Source organism: Oncorhynchus tshawytscha, linkage group LG11 (assembly GCF_018296145.1).
Source record: "Oncorhynchus tshawytscha isolate Ot180627B linkage group LG11, Otsh_v2.0, whole genome shotgun sequence".
Classification (NCBI taxonomy): domain Eukaryota; kingdom Metazoa; phylum Chordata; class Actinopteri; order Salmoniformes; family Salmonidae; genus Oncorhynchus; species Oncorhynchus tshawytscha.
The window spans coordinates 37880205-37905507 of NC_056439.1; the positions used below are offsets into that span (position 1 = coordinate 37880205).

At 42.2% G+C, this 25303-nt stretch overlaps 2 protein-coding genes across 6 annotated transcripts in view; both read left to right on the forward strand.

The window, feature by feature from the left end:
- Window positions 1-12592, forward strand: part of LOC112261962 (connector enhancer of kinase suppressor of ras 3) — a 76877-nt gene extending 64285 nt beyond the window's left edge. For all 3 annotated transcript variants that reach the window (XM_042330079.1, XM_042330078.1, XM_024437618.2), the window contains 10 exons: window positions 1450-1503; window positions 2593-2632; window positions 3108-3277; window positions 3721-3794; window positions 3961-4032; window positions 4122-4183; window positions 4349-4473; window positions 4986-5337; window positions 11026-11216; window positions 11462-12592. In XM_042330079.1, the coding sequence (XP_042186013.1) occupies window positions 1450-1503; window positions 2593-2632; window positions 3108-3277; window positions 3721-3794; window positions 3961-4032; window positions 4122-4183; window positions 4349-4473; window positions 4986-5337; window positions 11026-11216; window positions 11462-11668 (1347 nt within the window). In that variant the 3' untranslated portion in view covers window positions 11669-12592. The remainder of the gene's footprint in view (window positions 1-1449; window positions 1504-2592; window positions 2633-3107; window positions 3278-3720; window positions 3795-3960; window positions 4033-4121; window positions 4184-4348; window positions 4474-4985; window positions 5338-11025; window positions 11217-11461) is intronic.
- Window positions 12593-12773: 181 nt separating this feature from the next.
- LOC112261963 (SR-related and CTD-associated factor 8) overlaps window positions 12774-25303 on the forward strand; it is a 41653-nt gene continuing 29123 nt past the window's right edge. The window contains exons 1-2 of one of the 3 annotated variants that reach the window (XM_024437620.2): window positions 12774-12923; window positions 16822-16905. In XM_024437620.2, coding sequence (XP_024293388.1) covers window positions 12894-12923; window positions 16822-16905 — 114 coding nt within the window. In that variant the 5' untranslated portion in view covers window positions 12774-12893. Of the gene's footprint in view, window positions 12924-16821; window positions 16906-18771; window positions 18864-25303 lie in introns of those variants that run through there. The other 2 variants (XM_042330086.1, XM_042330087.1) reach the window with 2 other exon arrangements.

Genomic DNA, 25303 nt, shown 5'->3' on the forward strand with positions numbered 1-25303 from the left:
TTGTTTAGCACTTGGGCATAACAAATCCTACAATTAGGTGTACACCGTAGTTTTGTGATATTGTATTCAGTTCCAACCATGGCCGTTGTTGGTCCTATTTGGGATTCTTGGGAGGTCCCTACCCTATTGAAGATGGTTAGAGTTAGGTTAGGTTTTAGGGTAGTGAAGTCCCATGGATCCCCCAGATAGCACTAACCAGCAGTGATTGAGTGTGGAAGCATTTTGCCCCTCTTGACCTCTCTGATGTGGTTATGCTGCTCTCTAGAGTTGGTTGTTACATAGTTTCTGTAATCTGATAACTGGTGCAGTTAGTTCATCTGTTTAGCTGTGGTTAGTGGATCCATAGAGTGAAGTTCATAGACATTGCATAAGGCTGCAGCTGTGGTAACAGTGAAGCATCATTCAGTTTAGCTCATGGTCACCGGTTGGCTAACAACCGGAAACGTGTTGCTGACTGAAATGCAAGTGTGTTGAGCAAGCCTGAGGGAGAAGTGTATGCTGGGTAGGTTTCCTTTCTGTGGTATGTGTCATTTGGTGAGGACCAGCCTTACGATGCAGGTAGTTTAACTGAAGCAGGACTCTGAAGTGTATATCTCTTAACCTGGTTTGAAAGCAGCAGGTACTGTATAAAAAATGTATCATCTTGATATCATTTATGTTGTATGTAGTATGGTATTATAGGAATGGGATTTTTGCTCTGCCAGTACTTAAAAATAGTTTTCAAATCATACATCTTACTGAATTGGATGTATTTACTATGGATCTATTATGGATCTGGAATGAGTGTTTCCTTAGTTGACATGCTTTTCTCACTGGCAAGGTACCTTTTGGTTTGTGTGGCTATGGGGTCTGTTAGGGTCCCACCATCGAAACCTTCAGTTATTCTCTGTTTGGAACCCAGTTCCCTTGAGGGAGTATCCTATGAGGAAGTTTGTCAATAATGTCAATGCAAAGAACTGTGTTTCTGCCTGTGACAATGTCGGTTTCCATGTTTGGTTTGAAGATGTTTTGCTGTAATGAAAAGGACTGACTACACTTTTGTTTGTCCGTTAGCAGACACTTTTATCCAAAGTGACTTACTGGAGCAATTAGGATTAAGTGCCTTGCTCAATGGCACATTGACATATTTTTCACCTAGTCTGCTCAGGGATTTGAACCAGCAACCGCTAGGCTACCTGCTGACACAATCATGTGAAAATTGACCTATGGGGGCAAAATGCAACTTACAGTACATGCTTTAAATGGCTACCTACTCATCCATGATGTGAGGCAGTTCCCCCTTTTTTTCTGAATCCAGAGAGAACAAGTTGACGTTCTGACATTTATAGTATTGTACTCAGTCTATTGATTTAAAATGGAGGGTAAATGTTTTTTGTTTCTTGTTGCATCCAACGACGGTGCATTAGTATTTTAAGGTCTGTGAATAAACTAAAAGGTCTCTCTCTGCAGGCTGCCTTCCCTATATCTCTGGCTCCCTCCATGGCAGCTGATGACTACAACCCTGTAAGTACTGGAGATGATCTATAATTCCTTTCTCATATGTCATCATTAAATATTATTTAACTTTATACACTGAACAAAATATCAACGCAACATGTAGTGTTGATCCCATGTTTCAAGAGCTGAACTAAAAGATTGCAGAAAATGTCCATATACACAAAAAGCTTATTTCTCTCATTGTGCAAAAATTTGTTTACTTCCCTGTTAGTGAACATTTCTCCTTTGCCAAGATAATCCATCCACCTGACAGGTGTGGCATATCAAGAAGCTGATTAAACCCCATGATCATTACACATGTGCAGTTTTGTCAAACAACACATTGCCACAGATGTCTCAAGTTTTGAGGGAGCGTGCAATTGGCATGCTGTTTATTTCTCTACCGTAAGCTGCCTCCAACGTGGTTTTAGAGAATTTGGCAGTACGTCCAACCAGACTCCCTACCACAGGCCACGTATGGCGCTATGTGAGTGATCGGTTTGCTGATGTCAAAGTTGTGAACAGAGTGCCCCATGGTGGACAAGCATAATCTATGGGCTACGAACACAATTTCAGTTTATCGATGGCAATTTGAATGCACAGAAATACCGTGACAAGATCCAGAGGCCCATAGTTTAAAAAAAAAAGTTATCTGTGACCAACAGCTGCATATCTGTATTCCCAGTCATGTGAAATCCATAGATTAGGGGCTAATTAATGTATTTCAATTGACTGATTTCCTCTTATGAACTGTAACTCAGTAAAATCTTTGAAATTGTTGCATGTTGAGTTGATATTTTTATTCAGTATATATAAAAAATATATATTTTTTGTAAATACCACATTTACAATATCAGAGAGAGAACGAGAATGAAAACATGAAAGAAACAACAGTATGTTTGAGAGAGAATGCACACACAAGATGGCAACAAATAATTATTTTCGAGAGAGACTGAGAGCGAGAGAGACCCATGTGACACTTGGTGTGAAACAGGATGTTCCAGAGACTATATTTGAGGTAGTTGGGTGAGGGACTGTCTGATTGAGCACTACCTTCAATCACCCATCTCCTGAACTAGTGACTATCTGACCTCTTACTACCTTCTGTTCTCCAAGGTTTCCCTGAGACAGAAGTCCAGGAGGAAGACTCGAGGAGGTAAATTGTTATCCAGGCCTGATTCTGCTGCTTGCTGTTTGTGCAGCTCAATTGTAATTTGGCCCCTTGATGTGGGCGTGTGTGAAGTGACGGGATGATTAGAGTGTGTGTGTGGAGGGTTGTGTTGCAAATGCCTTAAGACCAAGCTCAGCAAGAGAGCCCAGTATTATTAGCCTTCTGTTCATGGGCAGTTACTGTATGCTGAGCAGTCTGTGCTTCATTGTGTGTGATATAATCCTTTGGAAGACCTTTTTGACTACTTCCTGTCTGACAACTTACATGTGACACAGGTAGGCTGAAAGTGGTTAAAAGAGATTCTGAATTTGCTGTACATAAATATAATTTATGAGACCAATCAAAGTGTCGTATTAAAATGCCTGCATTGCAATACATTGAAATGGAGGGTTTATTGTTGCATCCAACCACAGTTCCTGAATTCATGCACCATCTCCTCTGTGTGTGTTTCTATGATCAGGTAATGTGGCAATGAGCAGGCGGAGGGTCTCGGTTAAAGAGCTGGGGGAATCTGACCACCAGGGCTGGCTCTACAGGAAGAAGGAAGGAAAGGGCTTCCTGGGCTTCAAATGGAAGAAGTACTGGTTTGTGCTGAAGAAGACTTCTCTGTACTGGTACATGAATCCGCTGGTGAGTAACGCTCACCACTTAGCCCGCTACGCAGAGTCATCCTGTCATTGCCACAGCTGCCTGCTGCCTCTCGTCACTGTTGGAGTTTGACATGGTGTTTCCTGAAGCTGAAAATGTCAGTGTGTCAGTTTCTTCTACAGAGGCTGATGTGATCTGCATGACTTATTGGCATGATGGAGGAATTAATAAAGCCTGTGTTTACCATGTGTCAAAACAAATTTGAGGGAACTAGAAATTGAGAAAAGGTGACGGGTGTTTCAAGTTTTAATGTCACGTGCACAAGTACAGTGAAAAGCCTTTCTTGCAAGCTCCAAACCCAACAATGCAGTAATCAATATCAAGAATTTAAGGTGTTATGAATTAGGTGATGGTGCATGGAATAGTGTTTTTTATTTTTTTATTGCTTTAATGCTTAGAATCTGTCAATCCGGTCTTATTTTTAGGCAGAGAAAGCAGAGGGATACATTAACCTGACTGACTTCATGATCGACAGAGCATTGGAGTGCAAGAAAAAATTGTAATTAACAATTTTCTTATTTTATAAAATCATGCTACTGTTGGTGTAAAAATGTCAATGAGGTCTATTCCAAGAAATCATTGAACATTTACTGAAACTTTTTCAGTCTGAGCAGAGTGAGTGATTGAACACAGTGAGAAAGTAAATGTTCACCTCTCTCTTGCAGTGCCATCAAAGCATGTCACCCACAAGTCATGATGTTTCACTTTGCAGCTGATACCTACGAGGAGATGAACATGTAAGTCACATGAAGAGAGTCATGTAAGTCAAGAGTGTCATCATAGAAGCAGTGTGAGAAATGTGACCGTTTCTCTTTGTCTTTTGCAGATGGTTGAATAAGCTTGGGCTCGCTTCAATCCAATATGAATTGGCAGAGGGAAACACTGCTGGTAGGTTTTCATGTTGATCCGTCAGAATGGTTTATCATTTATCAGTCAATTCCACCAACTGACTCACTCTGTTATTTACTACTGCCTCAGTATCACTGCTGATTATTGTTTGTCAAGCCGAAGACTGGGGAGTATGTAGCCTAATGGCATTTTGACTCTGTCCAGAGTGCTACAGCGAGGCGAGTGATCACGAGGAGGCTGAGACAATAGAGGCTCCCCCTCCCCCATACTCAGAGCAGATGAGCCAGGACTCTGCGGATGTGGGTGGTCCACATGGCAGTGGACATCAGGTCAGTAGGCACTGGGTTGTTGAGGAAGCCCTGGTAATTAGGGCTAGGAGTTTTTCCTAATCGTGTGACCTGACCAAGAAAAACTTTGGGCCCTAGTTACACTGTGTTGCATTTCTTTCTGCAAAGTGTTGAGCGTTAAAGTGGCACTCCAGTCTTTTCACCTCATTTAACACCTGATTTACTTAACAAAAGGCACATCTAAATAGGTGGTCCAGATATGTCATGACATCACAAGTGGGGCTTTTCTTTTGTTGTCTATTACTCCGCAAACAAGGGGGGGGGCCGATGACATCACAGATTCCCATCAGACCAACTCCTTGAATGCCCTACTCCTTAAAGTTTGCAGATGTCTTAAACATTATTTTCCTTAACATTTTTTTTAACCCTTTTAGTGGGTGTACTTTACTGTATTTATACTTGGGTTATCGCTTTTCAACAGTAAAAGTAAAAAATAATCACTAGAGGACATCTATTAACCCTGCTGAAACACCCTTAATGTTCATGTCTCCCAGGGTAGCCTCCTTCCCCCATACTCCTTCTCCCCTCCCAGCGAGACCAATGGATCCTTCTCCTCACCTGTCAGCACGATAACATCACAGAGTTCCGTGTCCTCTCTGGCCAAGCATCGTCAGTCCTGGCTGGACCTGGTCTCGCAGGCCTCTCCTGTTGCCGGGGAAACAGTGGTGTGCTCTGTGCAGGTCCACACAAATCGGCCCCCACAGCATCAGAGGAACGAGGGGCCCCTACAGCACCACCAGGAGGCTTCGTCCTTCCAGGCCCCCCCAGGGAGCACAGCCAGGGAAGACTTTAACTCCAGGGAGCAGACAGAGGAGTTGGCTGTGCTAGAAATAAGGACAGAAGATGGTGAGGAGGCTTCTTTAGCTGTTTTTTTTTCTAAACAATTGTTGACTTAAATAAGGGGAGCATATTAGTTAATTCATTGAGAAGGAAATGGAAAATCCACCCATCTCACAATTTCTATGATATTAAGGAAAAGTGAGAGCAGTAGTTGTGCCCTTTGGATGCCTTTTGTTCTTATGTTATCAGACCTGTTGATAAGAGAAGTGCAAGAAGACCACACTTCATGTTGCCTCTGGTTTTATAATGTTACAGCTTTGGTCTTTGGGAGCACATTAGAGCTGACAGTAAAAATACACTACGTGACCAAAAGTATGTGGACACCTACATGTCGAACATCTCATTCCAAAACCATGGGCATTACTATGGAGTGGGTCCCCTCTTTGTTGCCAAAACAGCCTCCACTCTTCTGGGAAGGATTTCCATTAGATGTGTCTAGAATGTAATTGTATGCTGTAGCATTAAGATTTCCCTTCACTGGAAATAAGGGGCCTAGCCCGAACCATGAAAACCAACCCCAGTCCATTATTCCTCCACCAAACTTTACAGTTGGCACTATGCATTCGGGCAGGTAGCGTTCTCCTGGCACCCGCCAAACAGTTTCGTCCGTCAGACTGCCATCTGGTGAAATGATCACCAGAGAACGCGTTTTCACTTCTCCAGAGTCCAATGGCGGCGAGCTTTACACCATTCCCGCCGACGCTTTGCATTGAATTACACCACGCCAGTCGACCCTTGACATTGCCCATGGTGATCTGAGGTTTGTGTGCAGCTGCTCAGCCATGGAAATCCATTTCATGAAGCTCCCAACAAACAGTTGTTCTGCTGACATTGCTTCCAGAGGCAGTTTGGAACTTGGTAGTGAGTGTTGCAACCGAGGACAGATGATTTTTACGCGCTTCAGTACTCGGCGGTCCCGCTCTGTGAGCTTGTGTGGCCTACCACTTTGCGGCTGAATAGGTTGTTGCTCCAAGACATTTCCACTTTACAATATTAGCTCTTACAGTGGACCGAGGCAGCTCTAGCAGGTCAGGCATTTTACAAACTGACTTGTTGGAAAGGTGGCATCCTATGACGGTGCCACGTTGAAAGTCACTGAGCTCTTCAGTAAGGCAATTCTACTACCGATGTTTGTCTATGGAGATTGCATGGCTGTGTGCTCGATTCTGTACACCTGTCAGCAACAGGTGTGGCTGAAATATCCAAATCCACTAATTTGAAGGGGTGTCCACATACCTTTTGTATATACACTGCTCAAAAAAATAAAGGGAACACTAAAATAACACATCCTAGATCTGAATGAATGAAATATTCTAATTAAATATTTTTTTCTTTACATAGTTGAATGTGCTGACAACAAAATCACACAAAAATGATCAATGGAAATCAAATGTATCAACCCATGGAGGCCTGGATTTGGAGTCACACTCAAAATTAAAGTGGAAAACCACACTACAGGCTGATCCAACTTTGATGTAATGTCCTTAAAACAAGTCAAAATGAGGCTCAGTAGTGTGTGTGGCCTCCACGTGCCTGTATGACCTCCCTACAACGCCTGGGCATGCTCCTGATGAGGTGGGCGATGGTCTCCTGAGGGATCTCCTCCCAGACCTGGACTAAAGCATCCGCTAACTCCTGGACAGTCTGTGGTGCAACGTGGCGTTGGTGGATGGAGCGAGACATGATGTCCCAGATGTGCTCAATTGGATTCAGGTCTGGGGAACGGGCGGGCCAGTCCATAGCATCAATGCCTTCCTCTTGCAGGAACTGCTGACACACTCCAGCCACATGAGGTCTAGCATTGTCTTGCATTAGGAGGAACCCAGGGCCAACCACACCAGCATATGGTCTCACAAGGGGTCTGAGGATCTCATCTCGGTACCTAATGGCAGTCAGGCTACCTCTGGCGAGCACATGGAGGGCTGTGCGGCCCCCCAAAGAAATGCCACCCCACACCATGACTGACCCACCGCCAAACCGGTCATGCTGGAGGATGTTGCAGGCAGCAGAACGTTCTCCACGGCGTCTCCAGACTCTGTCACATGTGCTCAGTGTGAACCTGCTTTCATCTGTGAAGAGCACAGGGCGCCCGTGGCGAATTTGCCAATCTTGGTGTTCTCTGGCAAATGCCAAACGTCCTGCACGGTGTTGGGCTGTAAAGCACAACCCTGACCTGTGGACGTCGGGCCCTCATACCACCCTCATGGAGTCTGTTTCTGACCGTTTGAGCAGACACATGCACATTTGTGGCCTGCTGGAGGTCATTTTGCAGTGCTCCTCCTGCTCCTCCTTGCACAAAGGCGGAGGTAGCGGTCCTGCTGCTGGGTTGTTGCCCTCCTACGGCCTCCTCAACGTCTCCTGATGTACTGGCCTGTCTCCTGGTAGCGCCTCCATGCTCTGGACACTACGCTGACAGATACAGCAAACCTTCTTGCCACAGCTCGCATTGATGTACCACCCTGGATGAGCTGCACTACCTGAGCCACTTGTGTGGGTTGTAGACTCCGTCTCATGTATTTATTGTCAATCAGTGTTGCTTCCTAAGTGGACAGTTTGATTTCACAGAAGTGTGATTGACTTGGAGTTACATTGTGTTGTTTAAGTGTTCCCTTTATTTTTTTGAGCAGTGTATATCTGAAGATGTGAGTTAGTCTGCATGTCTGCCTGCACATCCTGCCCCCTTGGAGTTTTTCTTCAATAGATTTGAATACCAAAACATCCAAGTCTTCCAATCAAAATCAAAGTTTCGGAGTCACGTGCTCCGAATACAACAGATCTTACAGTGTAATGCTTACTTACAGGCTCTAACCAATAGTGCAAAAAAGGTGTTAGGTGAACAATAGGTAAGTAAAGAAATAAAACAACAGTAAAAAGGCAGGCTATATACAGTAGCGAGGCTACATACAGACTCCAATTAGTCAGGCTGATTGAGGTAGTGGGTACATGTAGATATGGTTAAAGTGACCATGCATATATGATGAACATTGAGTAGCAGTAGCGTAAAAGAGGGGTTGCTGGGTGGTGGGTGGCGGGACACAATACAGATAGCCTGGTTAGCCAATGTGCGGGAGCACTGGTTGGTCGGCCCAATTGAGGTAGTATGCACATGAATGTATAGTTAAAGTGACTATGCATATATGATAAACAGAGAGTAGCAGCAGTGTAAAAAGGTTTGGGGGGGAGGCACACAATGCAAATAGTCCAGGTAGCCATTTGATTACCTATTCAGGAGTCTTATGGTTTTTGGTTAAAAACTGTTGTCGAAGACTTGGCACTCCGGTACAGCTTGCCATGCGGTAGCTGGGGTCTTTGACAATTTTTAGGGCCTTCCGCTGACACCGCCTGGTGTAGAGGTCCTGGATGGCAGGCAGCTTAGCCCCAGTGATGTACTGGGCCGTACGCACTACCCTCTAGTGCCTTGCGGTCAGAGGCCGAGCAATTGCCGTACCAGGCAGATGTTGCAGCTGGAGAACTTTTTGAGGATCTCAGGACCCATGCCAAATCTTTTTAGTTTCCTGGGGGGGAATAGGCTTTGTCGTGCCCTCTTCATGACTGTCTTGGTGTGTTTGGACCATTCTAGTTTGTTGTTGATGTGGACAAGGAGGAACTTGAAGCTCTCAACCTGCTCCACTACAGGCCTGTCGATGAGAATGGGGGCGTGCTCAGTCCTCCTTTTCCTGTAGTCCACAATCATCTCCTTAGTCTTGGTTACGTTGAGGGATAGGTTGTTATTCTGGCACCACACGGCCAGGTCTCTGACCTCCTCCCTATAGGCTGTCTCGTCATTGTCTGTGATCAGGCCTACCACTGTTGTGTTGTCTGCAAACTTAATGATGGTGGAGTCGTGCCGGGCCATGCAGCAGTGAGTGAACAGGGAGTACAGGAGGGGACTGAACACGCACCCCTGTGGAGCTCCAGTGTTGCGTTGCAGATGTGTTGCTACCTACCCTCACCACCTGGGAGCGGCCCGTCAGGAAGTCCAGGATCCAGTGGCAGAGGGAGGTGTTTAGTCCCAGGATCCTTAGCTTAGTGATGAGCTTTGAGGGTACTATGGTGTTGAACGCTGAGCTGTAGTCAATGAATAGCATTCTCACATAAGTGTTCCTTTTGTCCAGGTGGGAAAGGGCAATGTGGAGTGCAATAGAGATTGCATCATCTGGGTCTAGTCATTTAGGCAGGTTGCCTTTGTGTTCTTGGGCACAGGGACTATGGTCGTCTGCTTGAAACATGTTGGTATTACAGACTCAATCAGGGACATGTTGAAAATGTCAGTGGAGACACCTGCAAGTTGGTCAGCACACGTCCTGATGATCCGTCTGGCCCCACAGCCTTGTGTACGTTGACCTGTTTTAAAGGTCTTACTCACGTCGGCTACGGAGAGCATGATCACACAGTCGTCCGGAACAGCTGATGCTCTCATTCATGCGTCAGTGTTGCTTGCCTCGAAGCGAGCATAGAAGTGATATAGCTTGTGTCACTATGCTTCCCTTTGTAGTCTGTAATAGTTTGCAAGCCCTGCCACATAAGACAAGTGCCTGAGCCGTTGTAGTATGATTCAATCTTAGTCCTGTATTGACGCTTTGCCTGTGATGGTTCGTTGGAGGGCATAGCAGGATTTCTTGTAAACTTCCGGGTTAGAGTCCCGCACCTTGAAAGCGGCAGCTCTACCCTTTAGCTCAGTCCGAATGTTTGTAATCCATGGCTTCTGGATGGGGTATGTACGTACAGTCAATATGGGGACAACGTCCTCGATGCACTTATTGATAAAGCCAGTGACTGATGTGGTGTACTCAATGCCATCGGAAGAAACCCGGAACATGTTCCAGTCTGTGCTAGCAAAACAGTCCTGTAGTTTAGCATCTGCTTCATCTGACCAATTTTTTATAGACTGAGTCACTGGTGCTTCCTGCTTTAATTTTAGCTTGTAAGCAGGAATCAGGAGGATAGAGTTGTGGTCTGATTTACCAAATGAAGGGCGAGAGAGAGCTTTGTACGCGTCTCTGTGTGTGGAGTACAGGTGATCTATAATTATTTATCCCTCTGGTTGCACATTTAACATGTTGGTAGAAATTTATTTAACTTAAGTTTCCCTGCATTAAAGTCCCCGGCCACTAGGAGCGCCGCCTCTGGGTGAGTGGTTTCCTGTTTTCTTATTGCCGTATACAGCTGACTGAGTGTGGTCTTAGTGCCAGCATTTGTCTGTGGTGGTAAATAAACAGCCATGAAAAGTTGCTGTTTATCGTCCTGTTTTCGCAGTTTTGGATAATCACATAAGGTTGGTGGCACCTTAATTGGGGAGAATGGGCTCGTAGTCATAACTGGAGCGGAATAAGTGGAATGGTGTCAAACACATGGTTTCCAGGTGTTTGATGCCATTCCATTTGCTCTGTTCCGGTCATTATTATGAGCCGTTCTCCCCTCAGCAGCCTCCTGCACTAAGAATACAGTGCATTTTCTAATGACTGTCAACGAATCAGTTGGAAAAAAAGATTAACCGAAGCAGTTATAGTATAAACTATGTAAATACTGTCAATGAGCTTTAAATCACTTAATATTCTGTTGAACCATTTTTGAGTAAGGAAATTGACCCCAAACCTCATCCTACTTTATCTTTAGGGATTTTTGAAAAGTAGTAAAATACCAATATTTTTCTGCCAAAATGTAAAGTTGTTAAGGTCCATTTTATTCTTGCAGTGAACCACGAAGCCTCGTCTGATGAGATGGAGAGATTGTACATCCACCTCAAGCAGGCCAGCCTCTCTCCCATAGGAGACCGCAAACCATCCACCAAGAGGGACTTCAGAGCCTCCTTTATAAAGCGATGCAAAAACCAGGACGTTAACGAGAAACTGCACCTCATCAGGACCCTCAACAGCACGCTAAAGGTATATCCGCCAACTTGACTAGAATTATTGTATGCTTTTGTTTTTATGTTTATCACCACATAGGTGGCAGTATCAAATTGTTGTCCTTGTTTTCTGCAGAAATTGTATGTGCTATTTATGCATCATTTTGAATAGTATTGCAAGTATTGAGACTCTTGAGCATAGTTACTCTCTCTCTCTCTCTCTCTCTCTCTCTCTCTCTCTCTCTCTCTCACTCTCTCTTTCTCTCTTCCCCTTTGACTCAGGCCAAGGAGGCAGACCTGTTGACCATCGAGCAGGTGCTGTCAGACCCTGACCTCACCTCGCCCAGATTCAGGGAATGGAAAGACGCCAACACACCTTTGCTCCAGGAGATCTGTCTCAAGCATGTACACCAGGTGGCAGCACAGGTAGAGCCCTCCGCAGCAGCAGCCAATGCCATCGCTGTCTCCTTTGTGGAGACCAGTTTATAAGGGAGTAGGATGAAGTTGCCCCTAAACACTGATCTAATGTCAGTTTTGAGTTTCTCCCACTAATGCTTATGAATAGGATTTGGGATGGATGAGCTGATTGTGGACCTGTGCCTAAGGGCAACTTTTACTCAGAGCGTTTTATAAGACTCACTGCCATTGACAACCCATAACCCAGTAGCACTAATAGTTGTACTTAGGCTGCGTTTTTATCAAACTATATACAATAGGAAGCAGCTCATGTTGTCTTGCCACTAAGTGGACTCATGATAAGAATAGTGTATATATATTTTTAAAGTTCTTAAATGGAGTTGATGCAAACATTTGGTTGATTGGATTAAATTATATGGTTTTATATTGTTAATGTTGTAATTTATCTTTTTATGTTTAGAGATCTAACAATTTTCTGGGTTTTTTTCAATTTTGTTTTAATGTGTACAGTATTTGTGTTTGCTTGTTTTTGTGGTATTTTAAGTAGTGAGCGATGGAACATTGGGTACATGGAAATACATTTTCTGAGAGATGGTTCACAAGTGTTTATTTTGCAACATGCTCAGTAGCCCATAGGACAAGGTTTTATTTTCTAACAGTGCCACAGACATGCACTAGTACTGTGACTTAGACTTGTTTACATTAGGATCATGATACTTTTGTGGGTTTGCTTAGATACAGCAATGTTGAATGAAAATGTATGTGATAGATGTTACATTCAGATCCATGGAGATGTTGTTATGCAATCATAACATTTTGTGCCAGCAACAATTCATCACGAATTGTAATTGAGATGATTTAGCTGTGGTAAATATTTTAAATAAAATAATTGTACATAAGTGTAAGGTGTGTACAATTCTATATTTTCATTGGTAAATTGTCATTAATTGCCTGTAAGAGTATTAAAGCGTTTAAATGCTCTGCGTTATAAATATATTTGTGTCTTTGTATTTTATTCCTCTGACAGAGTATGCTTTTTTGAATAAACTATCGAGGTGTTATAGTATTTTTTTGGCCACGAGTCGTCGCCAATTACTTTAATTTGTCTACTGGACCTGCAATGCCAATGTGTGACACTAGGGTTCGCTGGTTTCTGTGTACTGTTCGTATTGGATTTCGTTGTGGTTGTGCGCCATATTGGCAATTTCCTCCATCTCACCAAGCCAGAGCATGTATGCATCAAGCCGGTTGTTGAGAACAATATAAACATTTTACAGCGAACCCAAAATACAACACCATGGAGGCAGTCAAAGCATTCAACGACGAGGTTTGTATGATTTCTCCCCCATTTCAATGGAAGTGACTTTTAGCGAATTGTATGATTTTCAAGTAGAAAATGGGGAGAAGGGCAACTAGATACAAGGCCTCATCCTTTCAGCAGACACGGTTTGCTTCGCCTATGAATATTTACCACCCATTTAGTATTTGTACGTGTAAGCGAAGCTATCTTGTCATTTGGTCAGAAATAACTATGCTAACTGTAGCTAGGTACTGTACCAACTACTGTACTGTTAGCCACATTGTAATCTGGCAGAGTGCGCTAAGAATGTTTAGCGAATGTTAGTTAGCTGACGTAATAGCTAAACTCACTCAGCGAAGCTAACTCAAAAAGCGTAAAAATAACTAGCTACAACCCGTGTACACCGCCCAATCTTATTTAGTTAACTAGTTAATTTCTTAGCTGTCACATTCAACTGTGAAGGTTTGCTGGCGAGCTAACTAACAATGTTAGCCAAGCTGTGCCTAGCAAGGCCGGGTAAAATGGCTAACGTTAGCCAGGTAGCTAATGTTATGTTTTAGCGTGGTGGCCGTGTGCAGTTAGGCAGTAAACCAATAATTGACTTTGTACGACTAGGTACCTACACTATATGTAGAAAGTTAGCAAATATATATTTTAATCCAAACGTATTTTGCCTGGACATCGCGCGTGCGCCAGCGCCTTGCCAGTTTACGCACACAATTGGTGCAGCCAAGTGGTCGAGTCACAATTCGTCTGACTGGAATGCAGTAATTAGATGGGACTTTTGGTTTCTCAAGTCCCAACTTTACATTTTCCTCATTCTTATTCTTCTGCACGCGACTCGTTTTACACCATTTAAACTGGAAACAAAATTCAAACTTTAAAATGTGAAGACTGGTCTGGAATAGTGTGCTTGCATACAACTTTTTGATATTGTCCATATTAACTTTAATATGACTTTTTTCAACATGTTAAAGCTCCCCATTGTTACATAATCACTTCCAACACTCACTGTAAACAATGCAACTTTTGACTCCTCAGCTTTGATCACTTCGCAAACGATTTAGACAAAAAAAAAGCATCAACATTTTCTCTAACTACAGTGCATTAGGAAAGTATTCAGACCCCACGAGCTTTTCCACATTTTGTTACCTAACAGCCTTATTCTGAAATGTTTTTATTTATCAATCTACACACAATGCTCCGTGATGACAAAGCAAATACGTGTAGTTAGTGCCTTCCGGGATCCATGGGACATCCCTAACCTCCACCGTAACCCTAACCATTTTAAATGTCATATCCAATAGGGTATGGATCTCCCAAGAATCCCAGTTGGACCAATAACTGCCATGGTTGGAACTGAATAAAATATCACAAAACTATGCTTGTACGCCTAAGTGGTAGGATTTGTTAGGCCCAAGTGCCAAGCAAAACACTGACTGGACTAAACCGGGTGCATTCTGAAAGTATTCAGACCTTTTCCACATTTTGTTGCATTAAATCAAATCAAATTACAGCCTTACTCTAAAATGGATTAAATAGTTTCCCCCTCATTCATCTACACACAATACCCCACAATGACAGAACAAAAACAGGTTTTTATACATTTTTACAAATGTATTTAAAAAAAAAAAAACATTTACATAAGTATTCAGACCCTTTCGTCAGTACTTTGTTGAAGCACCTTTGGCAGTGATTAAGTCCTTGAGTCTTCTTGTGTATGACGCTACATGCTTGGTATTTGGGGATATTTTTTTTCATTCCCAGCCTCCATCCCTGCAGGAGGTATTTTGCCTTTTGTTAGGCCATCATTGTAAATAAGAATTTGTTCTTAACTGACTTGCCTAGTTAAAGGTTAAATACAATAAAAAAAAATATCCTCTCAAGGTTGGATGGGGGAGCGTCGCTGCACAGCTATTTTCAGGTCTCCCCAGAGATGTATGATCGGGTTCACGTCCGGGCTATGGCTGGGCCAGTCAAGGACATTCAGAGACTTGTCCTGAAGCCACTCGTGCTTTGTCTTGGCTGTGTGCTTAGGGTCGTTGTCTTGTTGGAAGGTGAATATTCACCCCAGTCTGAGGTCCTGAGCGCTGCGGAGCAGATTTTCATCAAGGACCTCTGTACTTTGCTCCATTCATCTTCTCCTCGATCCTGACTAGTGCCCTAAGATGCAGTGCCCTAGACCGCTGCGCCACTCGGGAGCCCAATGTATAAAAAAAAAAAAAAATTGCTACAATTTTGAATAAATACATTTTTGCTTTGTCATTATAGGGTATTCAGTGTAGATTGAGGGGGAACAAATAATTTAATACATTTTATATTAAGGCTGTAATGTAACAAAATGTGGAAAAATTCAAGGGGTCTGAATTCTTTCTGAATGCACTGTATTTTTGAACACTGCTGTTTTGACCACTCTAACAAGTCAGACAAACTCCTCTACTTCACTGCTATTCAAATCTGGCTTTTGAACAAAAATATCTTCTACCAATAAAAAGTTCCAGGTGTTTGTAGGAGTTTAGAGTGCCGAAAAAACAACTTATCTTATGTCTCATCATTGAGCAACTCAGGCGGAGCTGTTGCAAAGGATACTCTCACAAACTTAGGGTAGAGGGTTACAACTGTTTGTCAGAGTTTAGAGTGACGAAAAGCACATAGCTAACGTCAACTAACACCTCTCTCATATTGCGTCATCAAGCAGCCCTTGCTATGGCAAAAAGAGGGCCATAGACTAGAATTGTAAACTAATCTAAAATCATAGATCTCCTGTTTCAGTGCTTAAGCTATTAACTCCAGACTAACGCTCTACTCAGATTGCTTGTCAAAATATTTTTGATGCTGTATATAATATAACTATAAGCTTAAAGTGTGCATAAATTAACATGAGTTTGAATGAGAACCACAGGAATACAGAGGTAGCAATTCATAAAATAACTCATCAACAGTCAATCTTGAACTGTTCAAGCTAGGGACACCAAACCAACTTTCACATGTTCAGACTATCCCAACTAAACATGTTTTCCAGACTATCCTATATAAATGTGCATAAATTAGCATAACATAACCCACCAACAGTAACCTCGAACCGTTCAAGCTTGGTACAGCAAACCAACTTTAATATGTTCAGGCTATCCTAACTTTTCATCCACCTACTTTATCAAATATACCCAGTCACCAACACTACCACTACTATGACATTTTTCAAAACCATAAATACTATAATGCTTTTTTGCTTTAAATAGTACATTTAACATTTTTAAAATTCTACGACAAAAATAATTTTAAAATGGTAAAGGAAGTCCCACTAATTGTACTTCATGTACAATTACCATCTAGTTCACACACAGCTATCTGGTTGAGAACTCTATAGCAATAATGCATGTCTAAACTAGTCCTACAGTGCACAATTCAACTGGTGTTGCTAGTAAGCTAGCACTCAATAGCTAGATACTCATGATCTGGATAACGGACATGCAAAATTAGGACTGATGTTGCAACAAGCCTTACAACTGGGGATGTGGCCACATGACATGGTGTGCCTGTGTAGAATTACATAACATGAACCATTAAATCAGATACCATCGACAACATACAGAAAATTTAAAGATCAGCATCATCCCCAATAGTATCAACACACAAACTACTTTTTCAGCTACTGAAAAAAACAAGTAAATAGTAGACTGGAGGCTATTTCTTGATTGATCTTTGTGTTCATAATAAAGGAAGCCCCAAGTGTCTTAAAACACTCGACTACACTCCTTCCCTGGCTTATGTAGCCTACTGTACAAACTCTTCAAATGCATTTCAAGTTAAATATTTGCCATTTATCTGAAGCCTTAGCCCTGATAATTGTTTCTTGTCTGATTTAATGACTGTATATTATATTAGATGTTTAAAAGGTTTGTTTCCATCGCTTTTTGTGTTTCAGCTCTACTCTCTGAATGAGTACAAGCCTCCGATCTCCAAGGCCAAGATGACCAATATTACCAAGTCTGCAATAAAAGCTATAAAAGTAAGTATGTAGAAATTAATGAAAAGAGACAGAGTTGGGGTGATCGCGGACAGGGAGCCTCTTTCCCAGCCATACAATGATTGGGTTTCAATCAATCCTTGTCTTACCCGAACTAACTAAGCTCCTAGTCATTCTGACATGTTCATGCAATGCACTCTTTGGTTAATTTGCATAAACTGATAAAAACCAATCTTTGGAAGTAATACAAATGTCAGCCGGTGTGTTTGGGAGTTTACCAGTCGTCCTATTCACTCTAACCAAAAGATATGTATATAACACTTTCAGCCATTCATTTAAAAAAATAAATGTAGGGCCTTTTTGTCAGACTGGCCAATTCTGTGTCATTTGTATTTGATAACACTAATTTCAAAATGCGTCATAAACTGTGCTGTCACTAACGCTGGTATAACATGCTTATAATTAGGCCTGATGAAATACAGTTGAAGGTGCCACTGAAGAATGTGCCACAATGTTGATCATTCCGTTTGAGGTGGTAGCTACTTACCAGTAGCTACATAGATAAGCTAAATGTTTGGTTGGTAATGGAGATGTTGTTACACTTTTCCTGTGACTCCATGCATTTTTCTCCAACTGAGAGCACTATCTGTAAACCTAATTATAATAGTGTGCTACTGTCAGGTGTTGTTGGCAGTACTTAAACTCCAACTCGTGTTCGCCACGGCTCAAACATTGTTCTCAAATAGAAGCGATTGTATTTTCTTATGCTAGATAGTAATTTACTTCTGCTGTCTGAGTTAGCAAGAGCATGAATAAAACACCAGGACGGGTGAACTTATGACTGCTTCAATAGGCCTAAATCACAACCTTATTTCTCATGAGATCTCACCTTCTATGGCATCTGTTCAAATCCTCTTGTTTTCTTTCCATACTGGTATGACAGACGGTGCCTAATGCTGATTACTAGAAATGGGTGGAAACACTAGTGTAAGCAGATTTTAGCTTGACATGCAGATTGATGCTGATAAGCTGCTTCTCTTTGATTGGACATTTCATATACCCTCATAACCTTTGATGGTAGATTGTGTTGCCAGCTCCTGCCCAGCCATACTTTGATAACTCATCTGTGAAGTTAGTTAGTGTCTGTGATGTGAGCGCAGACACCACAGGATGTGTGTTGCTCTATGAATAGAGAGACAACCAGTTGACAGGCTCTCCTGGGTTTTGCATGGCATGTTAGACAGTAGGAGTAGCTTTTCACTCTGGGGGGCATCATCTATTGCAGAGCATTACTCAAACTTCTACCAAAAACAAACACAGGCAATGAACATTCAGGAGACAGAGGAGAAAAGGGAGATGAACATAGCATCAACTTTGGAAATGTAGTCCCAACACAAAATATGCTTTCTTTTTTGTATTGGCTACAATCTAAGAAGGATGTCCTCTTCCTAAGAGCTCCCATACTATCACAGTGCTAGTAATTCACTGCTGGCTGAAACCTTGAACCAAACTCTTTCATAGTAGTCATCTGTATGCATCCTAATCAATCATTTCCTGGGTAGTTACACTTAAACAGAAAGAATCCTTGACTTTCAAGTCATAGACCAATCTTACAAAGACATCTTATCGCTAAAATAATCTTATCCCTCGTTGCCTTCTCCATCTTTCCAATGTCTTTTGCTATACCTCTCGCAGATTTCTCTCAGTCTCTATGAACAGCTCCTTTACCTTTTAACAACGGATAACAAAATAAGCTGTATCACAATGAAGTGCATTGCTAACCACTTTTGAGGATGGTCAATCAATGTTTATTTTTGTTTTGTTTTTTGAATCTGTACGAATTAGTGTGATCTTGGTGTTGCTGTGCCTGTGTTGCCTGTGAATAACTCCTGTTTCCCCTTCCCTCAGCAGCTCTCGCAGCTCCCCCAAAGCACTGAAAGTGAAGCAGGAGGATGGGGTGGAGAGAGTAACAGAGATAAGGGAACCCCTAACCAGCTTAGGTAGGAGATGGGCTGTTTCAAACAAGGAACATGGAAGAAGCCAAACCAAGGAGACACAAATGTCTCCCTCATAGAGAGAGCTTGGGATGGCTGGGGCGCTCTTGGCTCCTTGAGTCCCTGCTCTCTACCCCAGCAACACTTTCTCTTTTCTCTGGCTTTCATACGTGGTTCAGTTCTGACTGAGGTAGAACAGAGTTGAATAGACCGAGCTGTTTCGGGCTCTTTTTAAGTTGTTTGAACTTGAAAAGTTGTCCATCAGTGTTCTGTCCGTAGTGTAGGCTAAATAATGTTATGCGGGTGTCTGAGTTAAACTGCCCAGCTACTGTTTCCCCCTTCTTTAGAGTCTGTTAGACCAAGGTGGACTAAGAATGGTATCTTATTTAAAATCCTGTGACTAATGCAAAGTAGCTGTTTGAAGCCATGCATTGCCCAGTGGTGGTGGTCACCGTTGGCATCAGAACAATACTGCAGATGAAGGGGATGTTTTATCACTGACAGATGAAACATGTTGTTAGTTCTCCATGAGTAATGGTACAGTGCCTTCGGAAAGTATTCAGACCACTTGACTTTTCCACATTTTGCTACGTTACAGCCTAATTCTGAAATGGATTAAATAAAACATGTTCCTCATCAATCTACACACAATACCCTGTAATGGCAAAGCGAAAACAGTTTTTTAGAAATGTTTGTAAATGTATAATATATATCTTTTTCTAATACCTTATTTACATAGGTATTCAGACCCTTTGCTATTAGACTCGAAATTGAGCTCAGGTGCATCCTGTTTCCATTGATCTTCCTTGAGATGGACTCAAATCAAGTTGTAGAAACATCTGTTGTAAATTCAATTGATTGGAGATGATTTGGAAAGGCACACACCTGTCTATATAAGGTCCCACAGTTGACAGTGCATGTCAGAGCAAAAACCAAGCCATCAGGTCGAAGGAATTGTGCATAGAGCTCCGAGACACGATTGTGTCGAGGCACAGATCTGGTTGAAGGGTTCCAAAAAATGTCTGCAGCATTGAAGGTCCCCAAGAACATAGTGGTCTCCGTAATTCTTAAATGGAAGGAGTTTGGAACCACCAAGATTCTTCCTAGAGCTGGCCGCCCGGCCAAACTGAGAAATCGGGGGAGAAGGGAGGTGACCAAGAACCCGATGGTCATTCTGACAGAGCTCCAGAGTTCCTCGGTGGCGATGGGAGAATCTTCCAGAAGGACAAACATCTCTGCAGCACTCCGCCAATCAGTTCTTTATGGAAGAGTGGCCAGGCGGAAGCCACTCCTCAGTTAAAGGCACATGACAGCCCACTTGGAGTTTACTAAAAGGCACCTAAAGACTCTCAGACCATGAGAAACAAGATTCTCTGGTCTGATGAAACCAAGATTCAACTCTTTGGCCTGAATGCCAAGCGTCACGTCTGTAGGAAACCTAGCCCCATCCCTACGGTGAAGCGTAGTGGTGGCAGAATCATTCTGTGGGGAGGTTTTTCAGCGGCATGGACTGGGAGACTAGTCAGGATCAAGGGAAAGATGAACAGAGCAATGTACATAGATTCTTGATGAAAACCTGCTCTAGAGCGCCCAGGACCTCAGACTGGGGTGAAGGTTTGCCTTCCAACAAGACACAGCCAAGAGGAGGAGTGGCTTTGGGACAAATCTCTGAATGTCCTTGAGGCCCAGTCAGAGCTCGGACTTAAACCCAATCGAACATCTCTGTAGAGACCTGATAATAGCTGCGCCGAGGCTCCCCATCCAACCTGACAAATCTTGAGAGGATCTGCAGGGAAGAATGGGAGAAACTCCCCAAATACAGGTGTGCCACATTGTAGTGGCATACCCAAGAATACTTGAGGCTGTAATCGTTTCCAAAGGTGCTTCAACAAAGTACTGATTAAAGAGTCTGAATACGTACACTACCGTTCAAAAGTTTGGGGTCACTTAGAAATGTCCTTGTTTTTGAAAGAAAGGCCATTTTTTTTGTCCATTAAAATAACATCAAATTGATCAGAAATATAGTGTAGACATTGTTAATGTTGTAAAGGACTATTGTAGCTGGAAAAGGCAGATGTTTTAAAATGGAATATCTACATAGGCGTACAGAGGCCCATTATCAGCAACCATCACTCCTGTGTACCAATGGCACGTTGTGTTAGCTAATCCAAGTTTATCATTTTAAAAGGCTAATTTATCATTAGAACTCTTTTGCAATTATGTTAGCACAGCTGAAAACTGTTGTTCTTTGTTAAAGAAGCAATACAACTGGCCTTCTTTAGACTAGTTGAGTATCTGGAGCATCAGCATTTGTGGGTTCGATTACAGGCTTAAAATGGCCAGAAACAAAGAACTTTCTTCTGAAACTCATCAGTCTATTCTTGTTCTGAGAAATGAAGGCTATTCCATGCGAGAAATTTCCAAGAAACTGAAGATCTCGTACAACGCTGTGTACCACTCCATTCACAGAACAGCGCAAATTGGCTCTAACCAGAATAGAAAGAGGAGTGGGAGGCCCCGGTGCACATCTGAGCAAGAGGACAAGTACATTAGAGTGTCTAGTTTGAGAAACAGACGCCTCAAGTCCTCAACTGGCAGCATCATTAAAAAGTACCCGCAAAACACCAGTCTCAACGTCAACAGTGAAGAAGCGACATCCCGGGATGCTGGCCTTCTAGGCAGTTGCAAAGAAAAAGCCATAAGGCCAGCATCCCGGGAATTGTGTGTAGATTGATAAGGGGAAACGGCCATTTTTAAATAAGGCTGTAATGTAACAAAATGTGGAAAAACTTCTGAATACACTATGTTGTTTGTAGTTTTGAAATAGTCAGGCTGGCATGGCTTGATGTTCATTGGGGATGTAGTGCTGCTGAAGTGCGAGGGAGCGGCTTTCCCACACTTTTTTCAAATTGAGAATACACCGAGCTGGTAAAATATTTCTGAAAAATTATTTCTGAAGCTGAATCAATGTCCCTCAAGATCACATGATGATGAATTTGAATTTGAGTATTTTACATACATACATAACATACTAATAGCATAGTAGGCCTAACGTTAATTTCTAGTGAGATTTTAGGAGCTGAAGCTGAGTAGTCGCATTTCTTTTCTCATTCGGCCAAAACTCAGCAGAGTCCGCCACTGGGCAGGATATATGCTTTGATTAAAACAAACACCATCAGCTGTAATTCGCTCACGAAGCAGTAATTCAAGAACATCTACATGTTCCCATGAAACCGCCTGAGATCAAATGATTGTAAATGGTCATTTTTGATTGACAGTGATAATGGCCTATTTTGAAATAATGTATGCCTAACTTGATGTTTGGGCGTATAGAAAAGTACATTTTCTTGAGACAATATGTATTGCCATAGGCAGACGTTGCAATTGGAGGATGAATTTAATGCATGTTATATATAATATATATATAATTATATTCAACAGACTGTCGGTATAAACTTTGAGAAATTATACTTTTTTTTGAGGAGATCCCGTACCTAAAAAAAGAATGTCACTACACCACTGGTGTTCAAGAAAAGGGAAAGGGGGACACCTAGTCAGTTGTACAACTGAATGCATTCAACTGAAACGTGTCTTCCACATTTAACCCAACCCCCCTGAATCACAGAGGTGCGGGGGGCTGCCATAATCGACATTCACGTCTTCAGCGCCCGGAGAACAGTGGGTTAACTGCCTTGCTCAGGGGCAGAATGACACATTTTTACCTTGTCATCTCGGGGATTCGATTGAGCAACCTTTTGGTTTCTGGCCCAAAGCTCTAACCACTAAAATGTAGTCTGTTGTCAGGAGATTCCTTCTAGTGATGGGGCAAACATTGCCACCCCCTTACTGATAATGGGGTTATAGATGCCCAGTTTCCCTTATGGCTCAGTTCAGGTGCCTGCATACACCATAGACATATTCATAATTTACACAGACACACAGTTTGCTCAGACAGATCCAGTTCAGAGAGGCAGCAGATTTGAGTTTAGAATGGAAAATGAATGTGTTTATGCAATAAATGTTAGTGCATCGAAGACTCGTTTGCTAGTTTCAACTCAACCAGCCATCCAGTCTTCAGTCAGCTGTTCGCAAAAATAAAATCTTCATCCATAATTGTCAGTTATATGGAAATTGTGTCAGCCCTAGTTACATATTGGAATATTCTTTTTGATTATGTATCTTATCGTTTTGACAATATCAGCGTTTTTGTTTCAGCTATTATTTTTGTTGTTGCATGGGACAGCCTACATATAGTGAGCAATATGTTTGGAACGTTGAATCGCAATAAAATCCCAGTATCGAATCGCAATACATATAGAATTGTGAGAATCACAATACTTATTGTATTGCCACAGTCGTATCATTTTAATATAGTATCATGAGGTCCCTGGCAATTCACAGCCCTAATTCCTGCACACTGCACTAACAAAGGATACCTTTTTGCTAGCATTGTGCAGACATTTCAGCCTTTCAACCAGAGGAGGCTGGTGGGAGCAGCTATAGAAGGGTGTGCTCATTGTAATGGCTGGAATGGTATATCAAACATATGGAAACCACGTTTTGCTCTGTTTTAATTATTCCCTTCCAGCCATTACAATGAGCCTGTCGTCATATAGCTCTTACCTCCTGTCGAAAAACTGTCGAAAGGCCGAAACCAAAGTATCATAAGTTATACTTTGCAAGAGCAGTGCGCGGGAGTTTTTTTTGCAAATCTACAATGCACCTACAAATAACGTACTCTGAATGTCTGTGCCTTTCACTTCAAATTCCTGTGGATGTGCATTCTACTGCTCTACTCTTGCACACTGCTGCTCTGCCTTGACACAAGGCTCAACTTCCTCAGTAAACATCCAGCTGTAGATATGGATAAATGTTGGCATTGTAAACACTTACAAGGGAATTTCTCTATTATTCCCAAAGCCTGGCGCATTGAATGGAAGTTGTAGTTAGTTGTATGTTCAGTCACACAATATGTTTGGGCAGGATATTTGATGCCTCAGATGCAGATAAAACATCTTGTTTTGATGTACGCTAGATTCAATTTATGAGCTACTGTCAGAGCCTATACTTAGTAAGCCAATATCCGACTGCTGAAGTTGTATTAGCCAGTATTGAGAGTAATGTGGGTCAAAGGTGACCTAAATATCTCTGAACCCTTGAAACATGTAGTCTACAAAATGATTGTAGTACAGCAACAATGATCAGAGTAGGCGGAGGCCTCTTTGCTTGGGAGTCTTGGTCAGTTTGTTTAGTCTTAGCAGTTTTGAAGAACTTGAAACAGTCTACTTAGGCTGAAAGATAAGCAAGAGAATTTTATTGGAATACAGCATTGAGAGAAAAACCTTACATGTCAGTTCATTTATTTAACATGTATTTGGGTCTCTTAATTGGTGTGATGCTGCAGAATATTAGTTTAGCAATTGTTTAGCTATCAAGTCTCAAGTTAGTCGGCTTCATAATAGTTCTAACAAATGCATAGTCAGTGGCTACAGCATGAGCAGCAGATGAGTCATGTCAAGTTTCTTCCATAAGAACTCTCCACACAAATCAAATCAAAATCAAATCAAATCAAATTTTATTTGTCACATACACATGGTTAGCAGATGTTAATGCGAGTGTAGCGAAATGCTTGTGCTTCTAGTTCCGACAATGCAGTAATAACGAGCAAGTAATCTAACTAACAATTCCAAAAAAAAAAAAAAAAAAAAAAAAACTACTGTCTTATACACAGTGTAAGGGGATAAAGAATATGTACATAAGGATATATGAATGAGTGATGGTACAGAGCAGCATAGGCAAGATACAGTAGATGATATCGAGTACAGTATATACATATGAGATAAGTATGTAAACCAAGTGGCATAGTTAAAGTGGCTAGTGATACATGTATTACATAAGGATGCAGTCGATGATATAGAGTACAGTATCAACGTATGCATATGAGATGAACAATGTAGGGTAAGTAACATTATATAAGGTAGCATTGTTTAAAGTGGCTAGTGATATATTTACATCATTTCCCATCAATTCCCATGATTAAAGTGGCTGGAGTAGAGTCAGTGTCATTGACAGTGTGTTGGCAGTAGCCACTCAATGTTAGTGGTGGCTGTTTAACAGTCTGATGGCCTTGAGATAGAAGCTGTTTTTCAGTCTCTCGGTCCCAGCTTTGATGCACCTGTACTGACCTCGCCTTCTGGATGACAGCGGGGTGAACAGGCAGTGGCTCGGGTGGTTGATGTCCTTGATGATCTTTATGGCCTTCCTGTAGCATCGGGTGGTGTAGGTGTCCTGGAGGGCAGGTAGTTTGCCCCCGGTGATGCGTTGTGCAGACCTCACTACCCTCTGGAGAGCCTTACGGTTGAGGGCGGTGCAGTTGCCATACCAGGCGGTGATACAGCCCGCCAGGATGCTCTCGATTGTGCATCTGTAGAAGTTTGTGAGTGCTT